Source organism: Pseudopipra pipra, chromosome 18 (assembly GCF_036250125.1).
Source record: "Pseudopipra pipra isolate bDixPip1 chromosome 18, bDixPip1.hap1, whole genome shotgun sequence".
Lineage (NCBI taxonomy): Eukaryota > Metazoa > Chordata > Aves > Passeriformes > Pipridae > Pseudopipra > Pseudopipra pipra.
Genome location: NC_087566.1, coordinates 5,242,685 through 5,261,250, shown reverse-complemented (window position 1 = coordinate 5,261,250; position 18,566 = coordinate 5,242,685). Strand labels below are relative to the sequence as shown.

The 18,566-nt window shown below is 42.3% G+C and overlaps 1 protein-coding gene and 1 long non-coding RNA gene across 4 annotated transcripts; one reads left to right on the top strand and one right to left on the bottom strand.

The window, feature by feature from the left end:
- Positions 1 to 48: 48 nt before the first annotated feature.
- On the bottom strand, positions 49 to 16,765 carry SMPD4 (sphingomyelin phosphodiesterase 4). 3 transcript variants are annotated; one of them, XM_064674734.1, is made up of 19 exons: positions 16,601 to 16,765; positions 16,317 to 16,403; positions 15,500 to 15,642; positions 15,277 to 15,352; positions 14,333 to 14,441; positions 13,676 to 13,728; positions 12,960 to 13,111; positions 12,496 to 12,628; positions 11,830 to 11,901; positions 8,327 to 8,416; positions 5,787 to 5,932; positions 5,254 to 5,344; positions 4,119 to 4,219; positions 3,675 to 3,838; positions 2,792 to 2,997; positions 1,991 to 2,224; positions 1,179 to 1,310; positions 893 to 1,021; positions 49 to 579 (listed from the first exon to the last, which is right to left on the bottom strand). In XM_064674734.1, exons 1-19 carry the CDS (start codon positions 16,637 to 16,639, stop codon positions 253 to 255), a joined length of 2,484 nt encoding a protein of 827 aa, XP_064530804.1. In that variant the 5' UTR covers positions 16,640 to 16,765; the 3' UTR covers positions 49 to 252. The 3 variants fall into 3 exon arrangements, with proteins under 3 accessions (XP_064530804.1, XP_064530805.1, XP_064530806.1); XM_064674735.1 differs by lacking the exon at positions 8,327 to 8,416; XM_064674736.1 differs by lacking the exons at positions 8,327 to 8,416; positions 11,830 to 11,901.
- On the top strand, positions 12,549 to 17,277 carry LOC135423994 (uncharacterized). The gene is made up of 2 exons (XR_010435054.1): positions 12,549 to 12,658; positions 12,934 to 17,277. It is a non-coding gene; the product is annotated as an uncharacterized LOC135423994 (long non-coding RNA).
- The last annotated feature ends 1,289 nt before the right edge of the window (positions 17,278 to 18,566 follow it).

Here is an 18,566-nt window from a genome sequence, read left to right as displayed (position 1 = left end):
TGATGGCTCATTCTTCCCCCCCTCAAAAAAACCAAACAACTCATTCACTAGATTCTCTAGGAATACTTTTATAAAAATAAAATTTACATTGATTATCTCCACCAGACCACATCATTGTTTATAAAACTCAGTTAACTTTAGTATTAAAAAATACCTTAGTAAGATCTGATATAATTAAAACATTTTACTCATTGAATCCCAGGCTCATCCTTACAACATTTATTTTTATAAGTGTAAGCCAGGAGAAGGAAACTAGTGTTCATGTGGTTTCCATCCTTCAAAGAAAAAAGTCATTATAACAGCATAAAGAAAATACCCAATTAGGATAATGAATGTGCAGCCCACTGGCCCAATGTAAAACCAGGATGCAAGGAAGTAGATCATCAGCAAAGAAATTAGAGTCCTGTAGCTGGCCAAAAACCTCAGACTGATCCTTGGTCCCCAGTTCTGGCTCGTTCTGTCCCTCACCATGGGACTATACCTGATTTTCTGTACGAGGTGGGGGTTGATGAGATGATAGCGACAAAGTCTGCCAACAAAATCTTCCCTGGAGCAAAGCACTTCCATCTGATCAGCAAACTGAGGTAAGAAACATTAAGACATTAGTGCTGTAATGCAACTGCTGTCATAAAGTAAGTGTAATTTATTTAACCTATTTTATTTATAGGATGAGGATTATAGGAAATAGGGGTCATCAAAATGCACTTTAAACAGCAGAACTGCTTTAGTGCAGACTTGGCCTTGTGTTTGTCATACCTATAGGAAGGAAAGAATTTGCTTTTCCTGTTTGAGAAACAGTCATTCTGAATACTCCACTGTTCATCAACCATGAAGAATACTTCAATAACAAATTTGCAAGGGAAAACACAGAAGGAGGCAGTGCTGTCCCTACCCTTTCGTTCAGCACCGAGGACAGGCGGAACAGGAGGCGGACAAGGGTGGCGTTCTCGTAGCTGCGGATGGGCTGGAGCTCAGCATCTCCCTGGTACTGCACCTCAAACCGGCGCAGGCCATTTATGATCTAGGAGGGGGAAAACAAACACCTGATCTTGGACACCTTTAAGCTGGCACATCTCTTACCCCCAGGTAAGTTGTGTTTTTTTTTTTTTCACTGCAGAAGGGCAACTTGTGTTTTCAAGAGGAACTGAGGGGGTGATATGGAATGTTTTTTCTCTCACCTGGTACCTGCCAAGGGGTGTGAGAATGAGGCCGTTCTCGGTTTCAATGCAGTCTGGAAGTTGTTTTTTTCCATTCTCGTCTTGAGCTGTCCCACACTTCATCATCATCTGGGTCAGCTGGGCTTCACTCAGCTACTCAAGAATAACACAGTTCTAAAGCAGGTGTTTCATCTACCCCCTGTTTCATTTATTTCTCACTTCACAAACTCATTAGCACTGGAAGTCCTTGAAAGCCCGCTCAGATACCAAGAACTGCTTAATAGCACCTTGGTTAGACATTAAAAGGAGATAAAAGTCTCCAGGTTAACCCAGGAAAGGTGTTCTGGTTTGTATGTCCCTTAGCTCTCAAGGAGTACCAAGCAGCTGTCTCCTAGGTCAATGCTGTGTAAGGGAGTATGGCTGCAGAGAAATTCATCTGTTCTCTTAACTGTTCATCCATAGCTGCAGGTATTTGTTCAACTTCTAGAGCTCTACATTTGGAAGACACTGGACTGTTTTTAAAAGAGCCTTGCCTGTTTTTAAACGTGAGGACAGGGCCAAGTAAAGGAACAGGTTTGGTATAAACCATACAGTCCAAAAGAGTGGCCACTTGAAACAAAGCAGGCTTGATATTTAGAAATTCAGAGGAGCTAATACAGGGTTTTGAGATGGTCAGGTGAAGTCAAGAGTCTAGAAGACTTTAACAACAAAATTTGCCAGCAGAGCCTCTGAATGGCTTTGTGACCCCACAAAGAACAAGAAACACAGACATACATTTGAGGAATCCTGACTCTTGTTCACACTGTACAAGTTCTTAGAAAGATGTTACGTACCTTAAAGATTTGGCACAAGTATTCCAGTGCCTTCTCTAAATATTCATCTGTTTTTTTGATGCTGTCTTGCCCAATTTCATCAAGGTCATTGCCTGTGTAGGAACCATTCATGTCAGATGGTGTAAATCTAAACCATGAAAAGAAGGACTGGGTAGCCATTGTCTCTGCAGAATGGTCTGATATGGATTTTGCTGTCTGCTGTGCCTGACAAATTAACTGAGCCAGTTTTAACACCTAAAACAAACAAACAAAAAAAACCAGAACAAAATTGTGTGGGACTGAGCATCAATACAGAGATAAAACTGGGCCTTGATAGCTGGCAGTGAGAGCAATCCCAGCAAATTCACCCCCTCAGCTTATATGGACTTGTGCTGACTATTAGTTGCATTTCCCATAGGGAGAAGGTAGTTCTTTGATGTTGAAGCATTTTAAAACCCGAGTGCTGCTTAGATTTCCTCCTGCTATTTTTATCTGACTTGCTGATAGGTTCTGATCAAGTTCTGATCAACTTCTGAATCAGAAGTTCACAGTAAGAATGTTTGAGAGGAACCACCCACCATATGCTACTCCAAGGCAGCAAGCTGTTACATTGACTTCTTATTTAGCAAAGAGCAAGCAGATTTTTACAGCTGTGCTGGATTGAAACCCCTCAGGTTCCAGAAGTCACTGTGAGCAAACCAAATTATACAGTAATGCAGGGTGTGAAGTTTTCCACTCCTAACTTCTCATAACATGGATGCTCAGCACTGAGAAAACACCTGTCCATGTAGAAAGGCAGGTGACAAGAAGCTCGTTGCTTACCAAATTCCTGACTTCTGTGCCAAACATCTGTTTATACTGGAAGTCCTGTCCTTCCAGGCTGTAAACATGACTCTTCACCTTAAATGAGGCATCTGTAACAGCTGGAGACCGTGATGACAAAAAACTCCCACCAAGTGTGGGGCTCATAAAAAGTCGGTGCTGACGGTGGGGAATAACAAGTTCTGGCTCCAGGAATAACTGTTCTCCTGGAATTTGAGATAAGCAGTGAAGATGGTTACATAATACTGTTTTTGCCTGGGGAAGGTCTAGCTGTCTTAAAGCTGCTTTTAGATAGACAGATGGTTCTAGGGGGAAAGAGGCCTTAATTACCCTTTTTTATTTCGTTCTCTCTGCCCACAGGAAAAAATGTCAGAGTGCATTTAGTGCAGACCATACAGGCAGCATTTTAAGCCTGTAACGTTTTTCAGCAAAGGCAGAGGAGAATCATGACATTTCAGACACTGATACTTGTCAAATCTTGCCTCTCCCCAATTTACTCTATCCTAATTATCCTGAAGTGCATGCATGACTAGCTGATTAGCTCTTTTGCTAAGTATAGAGACCTTCAGAGATATAAGAAGTTTTAATCCTGAGGTAAATAATCAAGTAAGACAAGTGTAAGAAAAACTGCCTATTGTAATTGTGTTCTTTAAGGAACAAATGTGGAATCAAATCTAAATGATGGTGGTTAGAAAAGGACTACAGACATTCAAACCAATATGACAAACATTAGGGAAGACACACAGACTTTTGAATGGCAAAATAGCATTCAAAATGAGAGAGAAGCCTATTCACCTCAGTGCTTCTGAGGTAAGATGTAGCTATTGTGAAGAAAGACTAAGACAGGACTGAGACAGCATAAGATGTCAAAATATCCTTTTACCTTTCAGGATCATTTCAGCTAGGTTGGGCTGAGCAAAGACCTTAGCTACTCGGAACACCATGAGGGCATTTTTGGGGCTGACCAAGTCTGTTCGAAGAGCTCTGTTCAGAAATCCTACAAACAGCTTGGTATACATGAGTAGGTTTTCTTGAATGAAGGCAGCCCTGTCAAAGTGAGTACAGGAGTTGTGAGTACAGCTATTTAAATAACTGTTATTTTGTCTTCTGCCAAACGAGCCATTAAGGGAATGTTTTACTCTGTCAATTTGCACTGAGACAAAAGAATATTCTCAAAACAAAACCTTGCGTTCTAAAAAGCCATCTCTACTCTTGTACAGGAAGTTAATTCAGGCTGATGGGCAGTTTTTGAAATACTGCTGTTTTACTCGGGATCTGCACAACCTTGAGGTTGGCTCAGATTCCTCACAGCTGCTTTCCTCCTTACCATTTCTCCGACACGCTGCGAGGCAAAGGCTCCGCGCTCTGCGGCGACTTTTCGGGAGCGTATCTCCAAGGCTGCAAGTAACTCAGCCACATCTCAAGAACCTAAGCAAAATCACACATAAAACCACAGGAGTATCAATACTTTTTTGGAAGGGAAGACAAGAAAGGGATTTTTGTTTGTTTCTTTTTAAATTAGTGACTATTACCTTAATGACACCTAAAAGTTTTTAGGAATAAATCTTTCTCTAGTAGAAAAAGAAAAAAAAGTAGAACCTTTCTAGTAGAAAGAAAAGTAGAACCTTTGAAAAAGAACTGGAAAAAGTGTATGTTCTTAGGACCAACCTGGATCTTCTGTAATGGCCAAATGAGATGGCACTCAAACAAAAAAAAACCCTTAGTTGTGGCTACATTTAAGGTGCATTTAACAGCTCTGATAGTGTTCACTGAACCTACTGAAGTAAGTAAACAAGATGCTACATTAATATAATTTCAGCTTTTGTCTTCTGCACAGATGTACCCACCACCCTGAGGAAACAGCAGGGTCCTGACTGCACTGAAGTCAAGACTAGATTTGCCGTGGCCACTGTAAATATTTCTTCTCACATTCTGCCTTACACATGCACCTCAAACACTGCAATACAGCTTATTTTAAGTCCAGTGGGCAAGATGTAGCCCTGTTACATTCTGCACTTTTAAACTTCTACATTAATTAGGAAGAATCAAGGCCTGATATATTTCTTTTCCTGCTTGCAGGAGGTAGTATTTGCAGTATCTATTGCAAATGACTATCATATTACTTTTGTTTATGACCTATTGTATTAGATTAGATACATTCATACAGGTCCTAATTTCTTAGTATCTATTTTAAGAGTAACACCTACTTTTTTTTGCCCAATCAACAGCCATTTTCACTGTCAGGAAAATCAGCCAACAATTTGTAGTAATTCTCACCAAGATCTATTCAGCTTCCTTCTTATGTCTAATTGGTACTCTTTGTATAATATTAAATGTGCATGTTAGATAAAGAATTCCACTGCTCTAGAAAAGAGAGATTTAGAGACCAATAGGTGCTAAATGGCAATAACTAATAACCAGTTCTGTTAAGTACAGACTTAAAATGGGAAGCAGGTACATACTGCTCTGAAGGAGGCATCCAGAGGCCAGTGGCCAAAACAGTGTTGTAGAAAGATGTAAAGCTTCTCCTGGACAAATCGAGGAATTACAACCCTGCAAACAGATTCAAAGACAGTCACATGTACAGACCAGCAGCAAATTTTAAAAACAAAACCACCTAACCCACCAACAACCCAACACATTGCCACAACTGCAAATTCAGAAAGGACTGACCAAAACTTGTTCTTTCTTAACTGAGGCTACTTCTGGCCACTGAGTTTCAACTCAAATTCATAAACAGCAGATGCAAAACTAACCTTGGCAAGAATCCTCTGGAGCACTTCTTTTCTCTGACTTATGCCAGGATATAGACTAGTGTGTCATAGCTGCTGCTGAGGCTGCACCCCCCTCGTGGGAGTGAGAAATATAATCCATTACTTTTTTACTTTTAATAATGTACTTCTGTATCTAAAGATCAAAACAACCTCTCGGTGAAAGCTGAGCTTTTCAGGGAGAAGCCCTATACATTTCAGAGACAGGCTGCTCATGTACCTACCTTTTAAACTCCTCCAGTGGACTGGCTGTGTGGGAGTGGGCTGAAGGGGAGAGGGGCTCTGGTTTCAGGCTGTTGCTGAAAGCATGCAGGTGTTTCACAAGCAGTCTTACCACTAGCACATGCTCTTCAGTGGGCTTAAATGACTCCTAGATTCAAAGCAAAAGAGAGGAAATTAATAAGTGTCATATGTTAAATGTCCAGGAAATAATTCAGGAAAATTATATTCTGAGCTCAAAATACAAGAAATGCTCTTTTCCTTCTAGGTTCTTCACCATAGTTTGGTGCCACCTGATTTTGGGCAGGCTTGCTCCCCAGGACAAGCTGTATCAATCTTCTGCCATCAGTTCACTAAGAAACAGCAACATATTTTGATTGTAAGAAAAGGTATCTACAGTACCCTAATGCACTGAATTTTGGACTAGAATTAAAGAACAGAATAACTTGTAGATTTCAACTTACCCCTTTCTGAAAAAAGAATATTCAGCCTTTCATTATGGTTATAAGTTCATTGCTGCAGACAGCACAGCAGGTCCTTTGTTTATGCTCAGGGCTGGCTTTACTGAGTTTTCCTTCCTCTGCCTTATAAGAGAGAATAATCCTAGACAGAGTAATGGTAAGAATAAGAACTGCTTGGAGTCCTGTGTGATCCTGTTGGTTCTAGCATCCTTAGGGCTGGGAGTAGCACAAGGAGTGAGGGTGAGCCACAGTGATGTTATTAAGGAACGAGTGAGTGTATGGCAGAGCAGGGAGGTGAATGAGGTCAAGCAGAGCTGGTTCTGCGTGCCCAGCACCAGAGCTGGTCTGCTGCCAAACCTGGGGACTAAGCACAAACTCCTTTGCTACTGTGATCTGCTTTAAGAGCAGTGAACTGATTTCAATCCACCACTGAAGGCAGATTTTTGAGATAGCCATTTGTATTCTAATTTTCACAGAAGTTGAGAAGAAACAAAAGCTACAGCTGCAAGTATAATGGGAAGTCCTGGGAGAGTGTATTACACAAGAGCTGCAAGATGTTTCCAGGATGGCAGGTGCAGCCATGCTAAGGTAAGACACTGAATGTAACTCTGAGGGTCTGGCAGGCATTTTTATACAAAAAGCTTCCACTTAAATCCACTCAACAGTATTTCCAGTGCTGGGGGCGTGGAGGGGTCTGTGTGTGTCTGTGTCATTTCTCTGCAATGCCTGAGGCAAAGCAGATGAGTTTTTACAGTCTCTTAAGACTTTTAATATACTCTGAGATTCACTCCAGGAGAAGATTCAAGGCTTGATGATAGATACAGTCATGTGGTACAGTCAGATCTGAGACTCTTCTACAAGAAGGACAAATGGGTACTAGTCCTAATGAAGGCTGGTCTTGTGGTTTTGACAGCTCCTGCTTATGTTGGCATGTTTTCTACAGTCCTGAGGAGAGTTTATGTCAGAGGGTAGAGCTCTGAGGGGTTACATGGTCCTAGGAGTTTGGATCAGGATCTCCAGAAGCATTGGAGAGGCTGAGTACTCTGCTATAGGCCTTGAAAGGGTGTAATTTAAAAAAATCTTATGCTCCCCTTGAAGGCACCTTTTGAATTTTCAAAACCACCGCTATTTCAATACATCCTTTTGAGTGATGTCAGTAGTTTTTCCCCTTGGAAATTCTCATAATTTCCTCTTAGCCTGGATCAGCACCATTATGAACATCACTGGTTTAAAAACTGTTTTTCCCCACAAGTGTTTTTGTTGTCAAACCCTATCTTACAGGATGGATGTATGCCATTCTTAATTCTTAACACAGTAATTAGATAAACATAATAAAGAGATTTCAAGTAGTATGTTCTGTGTTCCTTTCTAAGCAGTACTTAATGGAAAAAGAAAAAAGGATTAAAGAGCAGGGAAATGCAATGTAGTGCTAAAGAGCTTTATAGTATATAAGCTTAGCCCTCCCCATTCCCAAAATGAAGACCCAATGAGTAAAGGCTGAAGTAGGGAAAGAGGAATCAGCAATCTGTTCCAACAGGAATGTTTTTGCATGCACATTTCCTGAACAATCTGCAAATGTACCACTTGTGCTTTTGCAAAAGTGGACAGCCAGGTTCACACTGCCACTACAAATTTAGTATTATCCAATGACATTTCATTGGCTAAAAAGCCCTAGATGTTACCTACCTTAATTTGGGTGCCAACCATGCAAATTCTGATCTTTTCTTCCATGCAAGGTTTGCTTAAATGACTAGTGAGGGACAGAAATCTGCCATTGGTGAAGAAACATCAGCATAGCTGATAAGTCTTTCTAAACTGCATTACGAGAATGCATCTCTAGAAACGGAGTTCCCAATTAGTCCTTATAATATGCTACATTTTAACTATTTTCTCCATGACCTTTGCTAATACCTCTCGGTATCTGTTGCACTGAAAAGTTTAGTAAATCTCAGTGCAGTGATCTCAATCGAGCTGTCACGCTGCTGGCAGGAAAAGCTGCTGTACAGCCAGCACCAATACACTTCGCAGATTATATGATGGAACGAGATTTTTAATAAGGAAACAAAATGAAAAGATGATAATACTTGGTATGCGTGGAGGGCCTGGTAGCTGGATTGGGCAGGACTACCGTGGTGTTTACTGGAGATACTGAGTCGGTAGTGGAGAACCTCCAGCTGAGACAACAGAAACAAAAAGGAAGGGGGGAGGGAAAAAAGGAGAGAAGAGAGCAAGAGAAAAAAAAAGTGAGAATGATCCCAAGGAAGAAGGGTGGGGGGAAAAAATGAACATCACGAATACAGTCAGGGACAACATATCACAGTAACAACTGCAGCCACAGTATCCTCTTCTTTGTGGTGGTCAGTAGACTGATTCCACAGTATTTCATACCCTTTGTCAACTTGGAAATACAAATGGGAACAGGTGTCAGAAAAGTGGCTGTTCTCTGCTACCCTTAGAGCAAGCACTGGTAGGGGATATGCAGCTTTTGCCAAATAAACTCCCATTTCAGAAGTTAACTGCACTGCAGCAACACACTGTTGCAGTGTGCATTTGTTAAAAATGAAGTAAAACAGAGCAATATTTTGCAGGCTTTTTTAAAGTCTATTTTGAAAACTTTCTGTGCTGCTGGTTTGTATACAGGGGAGAAACTCAGTTTGAAGTTTCCAGTTCAGAGAGACCCTCTGTGTTCTCTCTACTTAAAGGCCATTTGGAAAGGGTTCAGGTCTTGTGAATTTTCTCAAAAGAGGGAATTACTTTCACTAATAGGGAAACATCCCGTGTATAAAAAGGCAAAAGACACACCTAACACAGTGTTATGTGCTGGTGCAAAAGGCACATTGCCATAACACTGAAGTGTGTTATGGCAGATCCCTTCTGGAATAAGCAGGTAAAGAGTATTTTTCTGACAATGTGATGAAGAGGATACTGTAGCGACAGTGACACACATGTATGAAATTAATGAAAAAACATAAAACAAAAAATGTACACTACACAAATCCCAATGACTACTGTCAGGCATCTAAACTAACTCTCCAGATCACACCTCTGCTGTCTTTAAACAGCCTCTACCCAACTTCCTCCAGTGTCAGTTTGGCATCTTTTGGTTTTACACTCTTAAGAGTGGTAGGATTGTTATTGCAACACCTCAGGCAGTTTCTCTGCTTCATTATTGACTCCCCTGCCACAGGAATCTGCAAGACCCTGTAGTCCAATGGGTGTTCCACATGCAGTGCTGGGGGCTGAGCACCTGGCATTGGAAGGTTCAGGAAGCATCACATAAAGTTTTGTCAAACTACTTTTTCTAAGGGTTTATTGTGATTCCAGCAGAAGGGGATAGGAAAAGAGATGCTGCACACTTGGACTCTGGATCATTAGAGAAGGAAAAAGCAAACAGACAAAAGAATTGGGAAATAGTGGAATTAAAGGGGGAAACAGTGACACTCAGCAGAGCAAATTGCTTCAACCTCAGGTTCACAGCAGACCCAGAAAGAATTCAAAGCTGTAACACAGTATATCTTGTCAAAAGAAATTATTTACTGTTTATTCCCATGCCACTGCCTTCTACTTGTAATGGGAAGTCTGTGATGCCATTAACAAGGTTTAAGGAAAAATCTATGATTCTACTTCACAGGAAAGTTACTTATCTGGGATCTGTCTTGGCCCATCAAAGCAAACAAATCTGGCTGCTGGACAAAGAAAGAGCAAGTTCTGCAGAACCTCATCCCACCTTCCAATACAGATATGTAGCCATTTCAAATGACTGATGGTCAAACAGGTCTAGATCCAGGGATGAGGAGTCACTAATTACCCCTCCTTTCACGCACACAGAAGGTTAAATGGGAATCAAGTGAACCTGCGTAATTATTAATAATTTTATGAATGAGTTTAGGGCGATCATGGGTTTCAAGTCAAGGCCTTTAACACTTGTGTTATAATAAAACTTACATTTCTGGATATTCTGCTTCCTCACTTGAGGAACTGTGAGGCAGATTGTTCTTCTTCAGCCCACCCTGAGACAATCTAAAAAGCTTAGTTTAAATACCATAGGCTTATGAACAGCCCTGTCCCCAGCTGATCTGGCACCTTTCCTCAGTCCTGCAGGGCAGATCCTTCATCCATGTATGGATGTCATGGGGAATTCCAGTCCCCCATTCCAATGTTCCACCCCCTAAAGAGCGAAGACTTCCTATTTTACATGTTTATGGTTACTTCCCATCAAAGATGAAACTAAAGTAACGTCAGGGAGTTATGGCCTCAAGCTGTGGCTCAACACACCTTGTGGAGGATCCTGAAGTGCTGATTTCAGAGAACTGTAAGCTCTACCTAGACCCTACTCCACCATAACGTGGAGTCATTGTCTGCAACTGCTGCTCCCTAGTGCTAGAAGAGAGCATCTGAAATACAGAGGGTGAACAGAGGAGAGAAGTTTAAAGCAATCGTCATTTCTGGCCTAAGCACAGCGCTTGATGCACAGAGACTGGACAGACAGACAGACCAAAGGTACTTCAAGCAAAGCCTTTCCATCACAGGTGCACAGCCATGCTGCTGGGAGTCCCAAGTGGAGACTTTGCAACATTACTGAGTTTGCATTTTGACCTCAAGAATAAAAGACAAAACCCATCACACTTCAGCTCTCCAATGTTTTTCCCTAGCAAAATACAGATGTGTTTTATTTCATATCCTGTGGAGTGAAGGATTAGAATTTCTCAGTCAATCAACTCTCATGTTGCTCTTTCACACAGGAATAAATCCTGAGTAGTTTTTATATTTCTCTCCCCTTCCATGAAAGTCCCACTGCGACCCAGAGGGAATTCAGAGGATCAACATTTTCTCCTTCAAATTCCCTTTACATTTATAATGCCTTGATCTTGGCCTCCCCAACACTCACTTACTTCTTACATGCAGTAGTTTGTTACTGAACAGGCCACCACAAACTGCTTATAATAGTGTATTATCTGTGCAAGAGCTTGTCAGATATTCTGAACTCTCTGTAGCTGTAGAACTGCTTCTCACACCATTATGGTGAAAAGCATATTTTGGAATAAGAAACAACAAAAGTGGCTTCTTTGCTTAACACTGAAGGACAGTTTAGTAAGATTTTTTTTTTTTTAAATTTTGATTTATGCTAAAAAATGGTTACAGATCTCAGAAATTACTAATTGGTATTTCAGTAACAGTTGCTATCTCTGCTGGAAATCAATTTTAGATATTTTTAGCAGCCGTGTTGCCCCAGTGACATTTAACACAATGGTTTTATAGTGGTATCTGCTCCACCATTAGTACTTTGATTATTGGTGTTCAGATTGTTGTGACCATCCCACAAACTCATCTTGTACGAAAAAAACAACCAAACAAAAACCAACACAACTTCTGCAATGAAGGCAAATCTGAATGACACACTTATTCACAACATTCTTCGTAAGTGAATTAGCAATTCTGACACACTCATGTAGATATTCTGGTAAGTTATTTCTTTCCTTTGGACCAATATACAAAAAAAATTCTCCACAGAACAGAACAGAAGATTCACCCCAAGATAAGAGTTCAACCACCAGGTGATGTTCATGAATAAAGTACAAACTATTACCTTGACGTGAGGGGACTGCATTTTCTGATACATTTCCAGTGAATAATGATGAAGCCACATTTCAACAAAGATCTGCAAAACAAGTATTTTCTCAGCTAGGGAAAAAGAAATAATCCAGGGCTGCCAGTCACAAGATAGGCATAAGGAAGACCATAGCATGTAATTTGAAAACTAAGCTGGTAAATAGACAGGCACCTATTCAGAGATGTTTCAGGTTATCGTGTCAATGACTTGGATGGCAAACCCTTGCACCTGCCAGGCAAGTAGTCAGTTCAGCAACATGATAGGAACTTGTTTCAGAACAACTCTTAAGTCCAGATTTTCCTTTCCCTCCCCTTGATGGTGAGCAGAACCAACTTCTCTGCGCTCAGCCTTTGAATAAATTGATGCGAGATCAAAAAAAGAGAAACATCAGGTGTAGAAACTTTATGAGAAAAAATTACTCAAATGCTTGAGATCAGTAATTAGTAACCCAGTCTAAAAATAAAAAGAGTAAGTGCCTTTCCAAGCTACAACTTAACTGTTTTACAGTGGTTCTTTGTTTTGCTAACAGAAAGCAACAGCTGTGCTGCTCAATTCCAAAAACAAGCTAGAGCAAAATGGAGTTAACTGTCTCTGGTTTAAAAAGAAGAGGTCCCTCAGTCAGCAGCAAGAAATCCAGCTTACCTGAAGCAGTGTTTCTGATCTCCAGATCTCCTGGGAAGCCGGGTCAGCGTTCACAGAGGGCTGGTGTGCAATGTGGCGTTTCAGCAGGCTGGTGTGGTGCATGCCATAGGAAGAGAAGGGCACTGCTGGAGACCTGCCAGGAAAAATGAATGGAAATACTCAAGTAAGTAAGCCTCAGTGCAGGAGAATGTACCACTGCTTTTAATCACCAGCCTGTAAACTGTAAAACAGTCTTTTAAACTGCCTAGCTGATTACACGTTTCAAAATCCTGCAGCTCACTGTAATTACTAATCACTTCAACTATTAACTAAAACACTAGGTCACTATTGCATTTTGTAATTATATAATAAGTACATGCACATCTAAGCGTGGAGGTGCTTTCTACTTCGCAGAGATCTTGCTCAATCAGCCATATTTTGTATGCCCTGTTCCCACAGTCTGCCTCTGGCACTGCAGTCATTACCTGGGAGTCGGGGAAGGGATGGCTCCCCCAGGATTTGAAGAAGGTGGAGGAAGGACACTTCCTTCTGTGGGCAGGAAACACTTCAGGTACGTGTCCACCAGGATGAAATAAGCACTGTTGGAAGGGCTGACGTGGTGGGTGACAGGCGAGTTCTGTAACAGAGGCAGGGAATGCTGGGGGTTATACACTGTGGCCTGCCCAGGGCTGGGGAGTGATGCTGCACAGCCAGACACATTCAGCAGGAATAAGCAGGAGCCCTGAGGTTGTAAAGGGTGAATTGACAGCAAAGACACTTCTGAGTAAAGGTAAAGCGAGGAGCTGTAAGACAACTGTTGCTGTGGCAGTGAATGTAACCAAGTAGAAGAGAGCAGAGATATCTAGCACAGGTAACAACAGGCAGAGGAACCAAATAACCACACACACAGCACCAAGCCATGGTTATGACTGTACAGAAGGTCTGATCTGACACAGGGGTAGGAAAACCACTTGGAATCCACTGCCTGCTCCTTGTTGGTTGGACAGAGTGCTTACTGGTGTATCTAAGGTGGGTGTTTTGTTTATTATCTTGGATCATCAACTGAACCAAAGCAGTAACAAATTCCAAAAGAACAGATAAAACTGCTGCTAATTTAGCTTCAAGCACCTCAGGAAGCTCTTGTAGCACTGTGAAGAAAGGCTAATACTCTTTTAAGGGAAAAATTGCTACAGGTACTTACCTTCTGTGTAATCAAACTAATTGCAAAGTAAAACATGTAATATTCAAAGGGGTCTGGAAGAACAGAGTCAAGGATCAGATAATAAAAAACAGGCACAACTATTAGATACTGGGGGATGCTAAACAGTCATTAAGTTTTTATTTTGTCAATACTAAATTACCTTGCTAGAGCTTAACAGCAAATTCAGCTTTGCTTTCTTGCTTTCCAGCTGACTCAAACTTTGGCAGTTGAGGTGTTCTCTGTGTGACAAGGTGTGTTTGCATTACTTTTAGCACATTTGACTATCTCAAACTGAAACCAGCACAGCTACAGTGCTTCCGACAAGTCTGCTGGCTGCAAAGTGAACATGCCCTTTTCCTACCACATTGCATAAACTGTGAGTAGTTACAAAAACAAAAATTGTGAAATACAGGCTCAACTGAAAACACTAGGAATTTGTTGTTGACTTGATTGAGGCCAGAAATTCCCCCAACAAGGGTTTACAAGAAGAGGACAACTTTATTTTTCATCGTTATCTAAATATTTCTAATTAGCCCAAACTCTTTAGCACAACCATGATTTACCACACACACATAATAAATATACAACAGAAACACTCGTGACCTTTCAATTTTAGATATTTAAACAGAAGTAAATATCCAACAGTTAAAAGGATACTAAGAGCCAAATTCAAGCCTAAACCACCAGATGAAGGAAACTGGACTTTGTTGTGGTATAAAGAACATTCTGGCAGAACTTGCTCTTGTATTGAAGCCTTCACAGGGCCCTGAAAGACAGAGTAATGAAATATTAATCTGGCTACTCAGCATACTGCAGAGTATGTTTTCAGATAGTGAGGCTCTGCATTCCAGCATTCTGGGATGATCTCTACATTCAGCTCAGTGGGATTTTATTGCACTGCAATAGTTCCTTCCGCAAATGCAAAGTCTTTAGAGAACTCTCAACTTTCTCATTGAAAAGAATATTCAGTATTTTTTTAATTCAATATATTTTTAAAAAACCTTCACCATGACTTTTCCAGTTGGAGTGGGAGCAGCAGAGGACTGGTGTTTGGATGATGGTTTTGTCTTGGTAACTGAGCTGTGGACCAGCAATTACCATCTACTTAAATGATGTTTCCTTTTGTGAAAGACTGTAGAACTACCTGAATTCCTAGACAGCATGCAGCTGGTAGCAGTGGAAGAAACATAGTGAAACAACTCTGCAGATGAACATCTTTCTTTGAAATGTGATACTTCACATCCAGGATGGCAGTGAGACTTCAAACCCGTGGGTACAAAGCTTAGCCAGGGAAGTCACTGCTCTGTGACGAGCTTGGAAAACTATTTTCAGTCCTGCAACTACTGGTAACCACACGGCTTTCTCTGGGGACAGGGTGAGAATCACATTGCAGCTCAAATATCCAGCTGCTGACAACCACAATCTCCAACAGAGTTTACGGCTGGGAACTCTCCTCCTCCAGAGGAGGAAAGGAAACAGGCCTACTCTAACTCTGGAGCACTGAGGCTACACCGTGGCCTATACTGAATCACAGGCATGCAAAGTTTCAACAGCTGCAACAACAACTACCTTCTCTTCTTACAAAGTGTTCAGTTACTCACTGGAAGATAAGAGACTGGGAAATCATATCTGTACTCTTCTGCTTGGAGTTTGTAAACCAGCTTCATCATCGGGCCACTGCAAACAAGCATCAGAGAGAAAACCCGTGGTGAGTACCCTCTCCTGTCTCACTTCTGTGAATTATGGACAGTGGAAAAAAGGTCAAACACTAGTTTTTTGTTCAATGATTCATTTTTTAATCCGTGCTGAAATGAATGAGTTTACCTGGGATCCAGGAAATCCAAAGCCACAGAGTATTCGTTAGGATTTGTTCTTCCTTGCAAACAGCGAAGGTTCCAGCCCACGATGATGCCATCCAGGCTACCAAAAATGCTCTCCACCAGCCATGGGAAGATGCCATGTAGTTCCTTTAGGGAAAACAGACACAAGGAGTTAATGTGCACGATCCCTCACAGGGACAATCTCTGCTGCATATATCAGAATGCATAAAGATACTGTCTGCCAGCTATTTATGACTGTTTCCAGGCTGTCACTGGCCAAAGCTTCCATTCAAAACATTGCATTGCAGTATGGCAATTATGGGAGATCTATCCTGATTTCTGATCCTACTGAATTTGCTGTGATGCTCCTCAGCACCACATGCAGTTATTTGTTACATTTTAAAAACTAGTTTCCCTCCTAAACTGAGGCTGAAAGGTATTAATGAAGTGCAGTCAACTGAAACAATCTTTTAATGGCTAGAAAAGGTTTTTAACTCTTGGAAACACTGGATTTCCACTGTTCTAAAAACTCAGAATCACAGAATCAACGAGGATGGAAAAGAACTCTGAGATCATCGAGTCCAAGCTGTGACCCAACACCACCGTGTCAACTAGATCAGGGCACTCAGTGCCACGTCCAGTCTTTCCTTAAACACCTCCAGGGACGGTGACTCCACCACTGCCCTGGGAAGCCCGTTCCGAACAGATTCCAGCTTATCTTGATAAGAGAAACAGGGACAAAGAAAATAGCAATATGACAAAACCAAATCCCCCTGAAACCTGCCGGGCAGGGAGGTCCTGAGAAGGCAGCGGCCGCTCACCTTGGCGGGGAGCTCCTCGATGACGGTCTCCAGGTCGTGGCACCGCTGCGCAAACGGTTTGTTTACACAGTCCGCCTTCAGCGTGGCCTGTTACAAATCACGAGGGAAACTCGATCAGAAGGGACAACTCTTACCTTGGCCATGGTGTAAAACAAAAACAAAGCCCCGCCCGGCCGCTCCCCCGGTATCCTTTCAGCCGACACCCGAACCCACCGCCCGGCCCGCGGGACCGCACAGGGGTGGCGCAGGGGCACCGGACACCCGCCCGCCCCCGGCACACGTACCAGCAGGAAGCTGGGCTGCTGCAGGTGCGGTCCGGCCATTCCTCCTCCTCCAGTCCCGCCGCGGCCGCAGCGGGATCGGGATCGGGATCGGGACTGGGATCGGGATCGAAGCCCACTGTCCCCCGGCCGCCTCCCGCGCTCGGCGCCCGCGCGCCCCTTTTGCGTCACGGCGCAGGCAGGTGACATCACCGCGAGGTTGCCATGGTGACGGGGCAGCGTCCTGTCCCCAACATGGCCGCGCTGAGCGCCCCGGGCTCAGCCCCTTCGTAGAGTCATAGAATGTGCCGAGTTGGGAGGGACCCACCAGGACCATCGAGCCTAAGTCCTGGCCCCGCGCCGGACACCCCAAGAATCCCACCATGTCCCTGAGAGCGTTGTCCAAATGCCTCTTGAACTCTGTCAGGCTTGATGCTGTGACCGCTGCCCTGCGGAGCTTGTTCAGTGCCCAACCACCCTCTGGGTGACAAACCTGTTCCTCGTATCCAATCTAAACCTCAGCTTCATGCAGTTTCCTCTAGTCCTGTCAGTAGTCACCAGAGAGATCTGTACCTGCCCCTCCATTGCCCCTCGGGAGGATGCTGAAGACCCCAGTGGTGAAGACCTCCAGTTTAACAGGATTATTTACCAGCCTAAAATGATTCAATATTTACATAAACGTTTACAGAATCAAAGTTAAACATAGTACATTATTTCTTGGTATTGACATGTGCTTCCTCTCCAATCTGCTTTTCCCAAAGAGGATCTCAAAGCTGCGTTTTGATTTTAGTAGTGAGTAAGGGCAGGGAAGGCATCAGCCCCAGAGGCAGTGGAACAGTCCAGTTCTGACTGCTGAAAGACGAATTACTTTTCACACAGCCCCATTTGGAATTCTGGCAGACAATTGATTGGCTTATGAATTTCCTTTTTTATATTATGTATGAAGGTTTTGGGTTTTTTTAATAAATGTCCAATATTTTGAATGTAGCAAACTGGTATTGACCCATATGACAGTGTGACTGAACAGAAATGTTTTGAGCTGTGTTAGCTGTGATGTGACGTGTGTATGTCCCACGTTAACTGTGATACACACGCGTGTGTGTCCTGGGTGGGATTCTGGCCGTGTTTTAAACGTCCCTTTGCAGATGGGGACTGGCTGTGAGTGAACACCGTTCCTCGAGGGGTCGGTCCCTCCTCCAGGTGGGGATAATGAGCTGCTATAGCTCGGAAAAAGCTACTGGGACTTTATGGCAAAGTTTCTGCAATGTGTTCATGTAGCTATAAAAGTTAAAGGTATGAGCGCCAGATGGTGAGGAAACAGTAAACCTGATGTATTTTCAGTGGGTGATAGAAGTGAAGAAAGAAAGCAAGAAGAAATAGATGATTGGGTGAATATGTGGAAACGGAACTCTGGGGGTGCTCAGTGTGCTGGCTCAGTGAAATCTGTGCAAGAAAATAACTGCATGGAAGAAATCCATTAAATTATTTTAAGAACTAATGGAACTGCTGAGGAGAACTGTGGAATGACAGTCTATTTATATTTATAGGTGTGCCCTGGAACCTACCGAAATCAATGGTATAGGTCCATTATCTCTCTTACATACAACATTTTCAAATGTGCATATCAGCATTGTATATGTATTTTTTTCCATTTTGCAGATGGAGAGATGGAGACCCAGAAAAGTTACATCACCTGCTGATATGCCACTTACTTAGGTTTCCTTTTTCACTTTATCCCAAATTATAGTTGTCTTTAAGCCACAGCAACAAGAAAGGCTTTTTTGTTTTGTTGGTGTATTTTTCCTGAGAGAAGTAGTCCTGAGAGAGCTGGAGACTGAGCTGTTTTCTGAAAGAATAAATTCCGTTCAGTGATCTGGTTTGGTGCTTGTTTTATGTTTTTGTCACTCATTGTGCCTGAGGTTTCTGTCAGACAAAGAAATGACTGACCAGCCATATTAACACCTCTCCTATGTAACTTCACATCATTTTG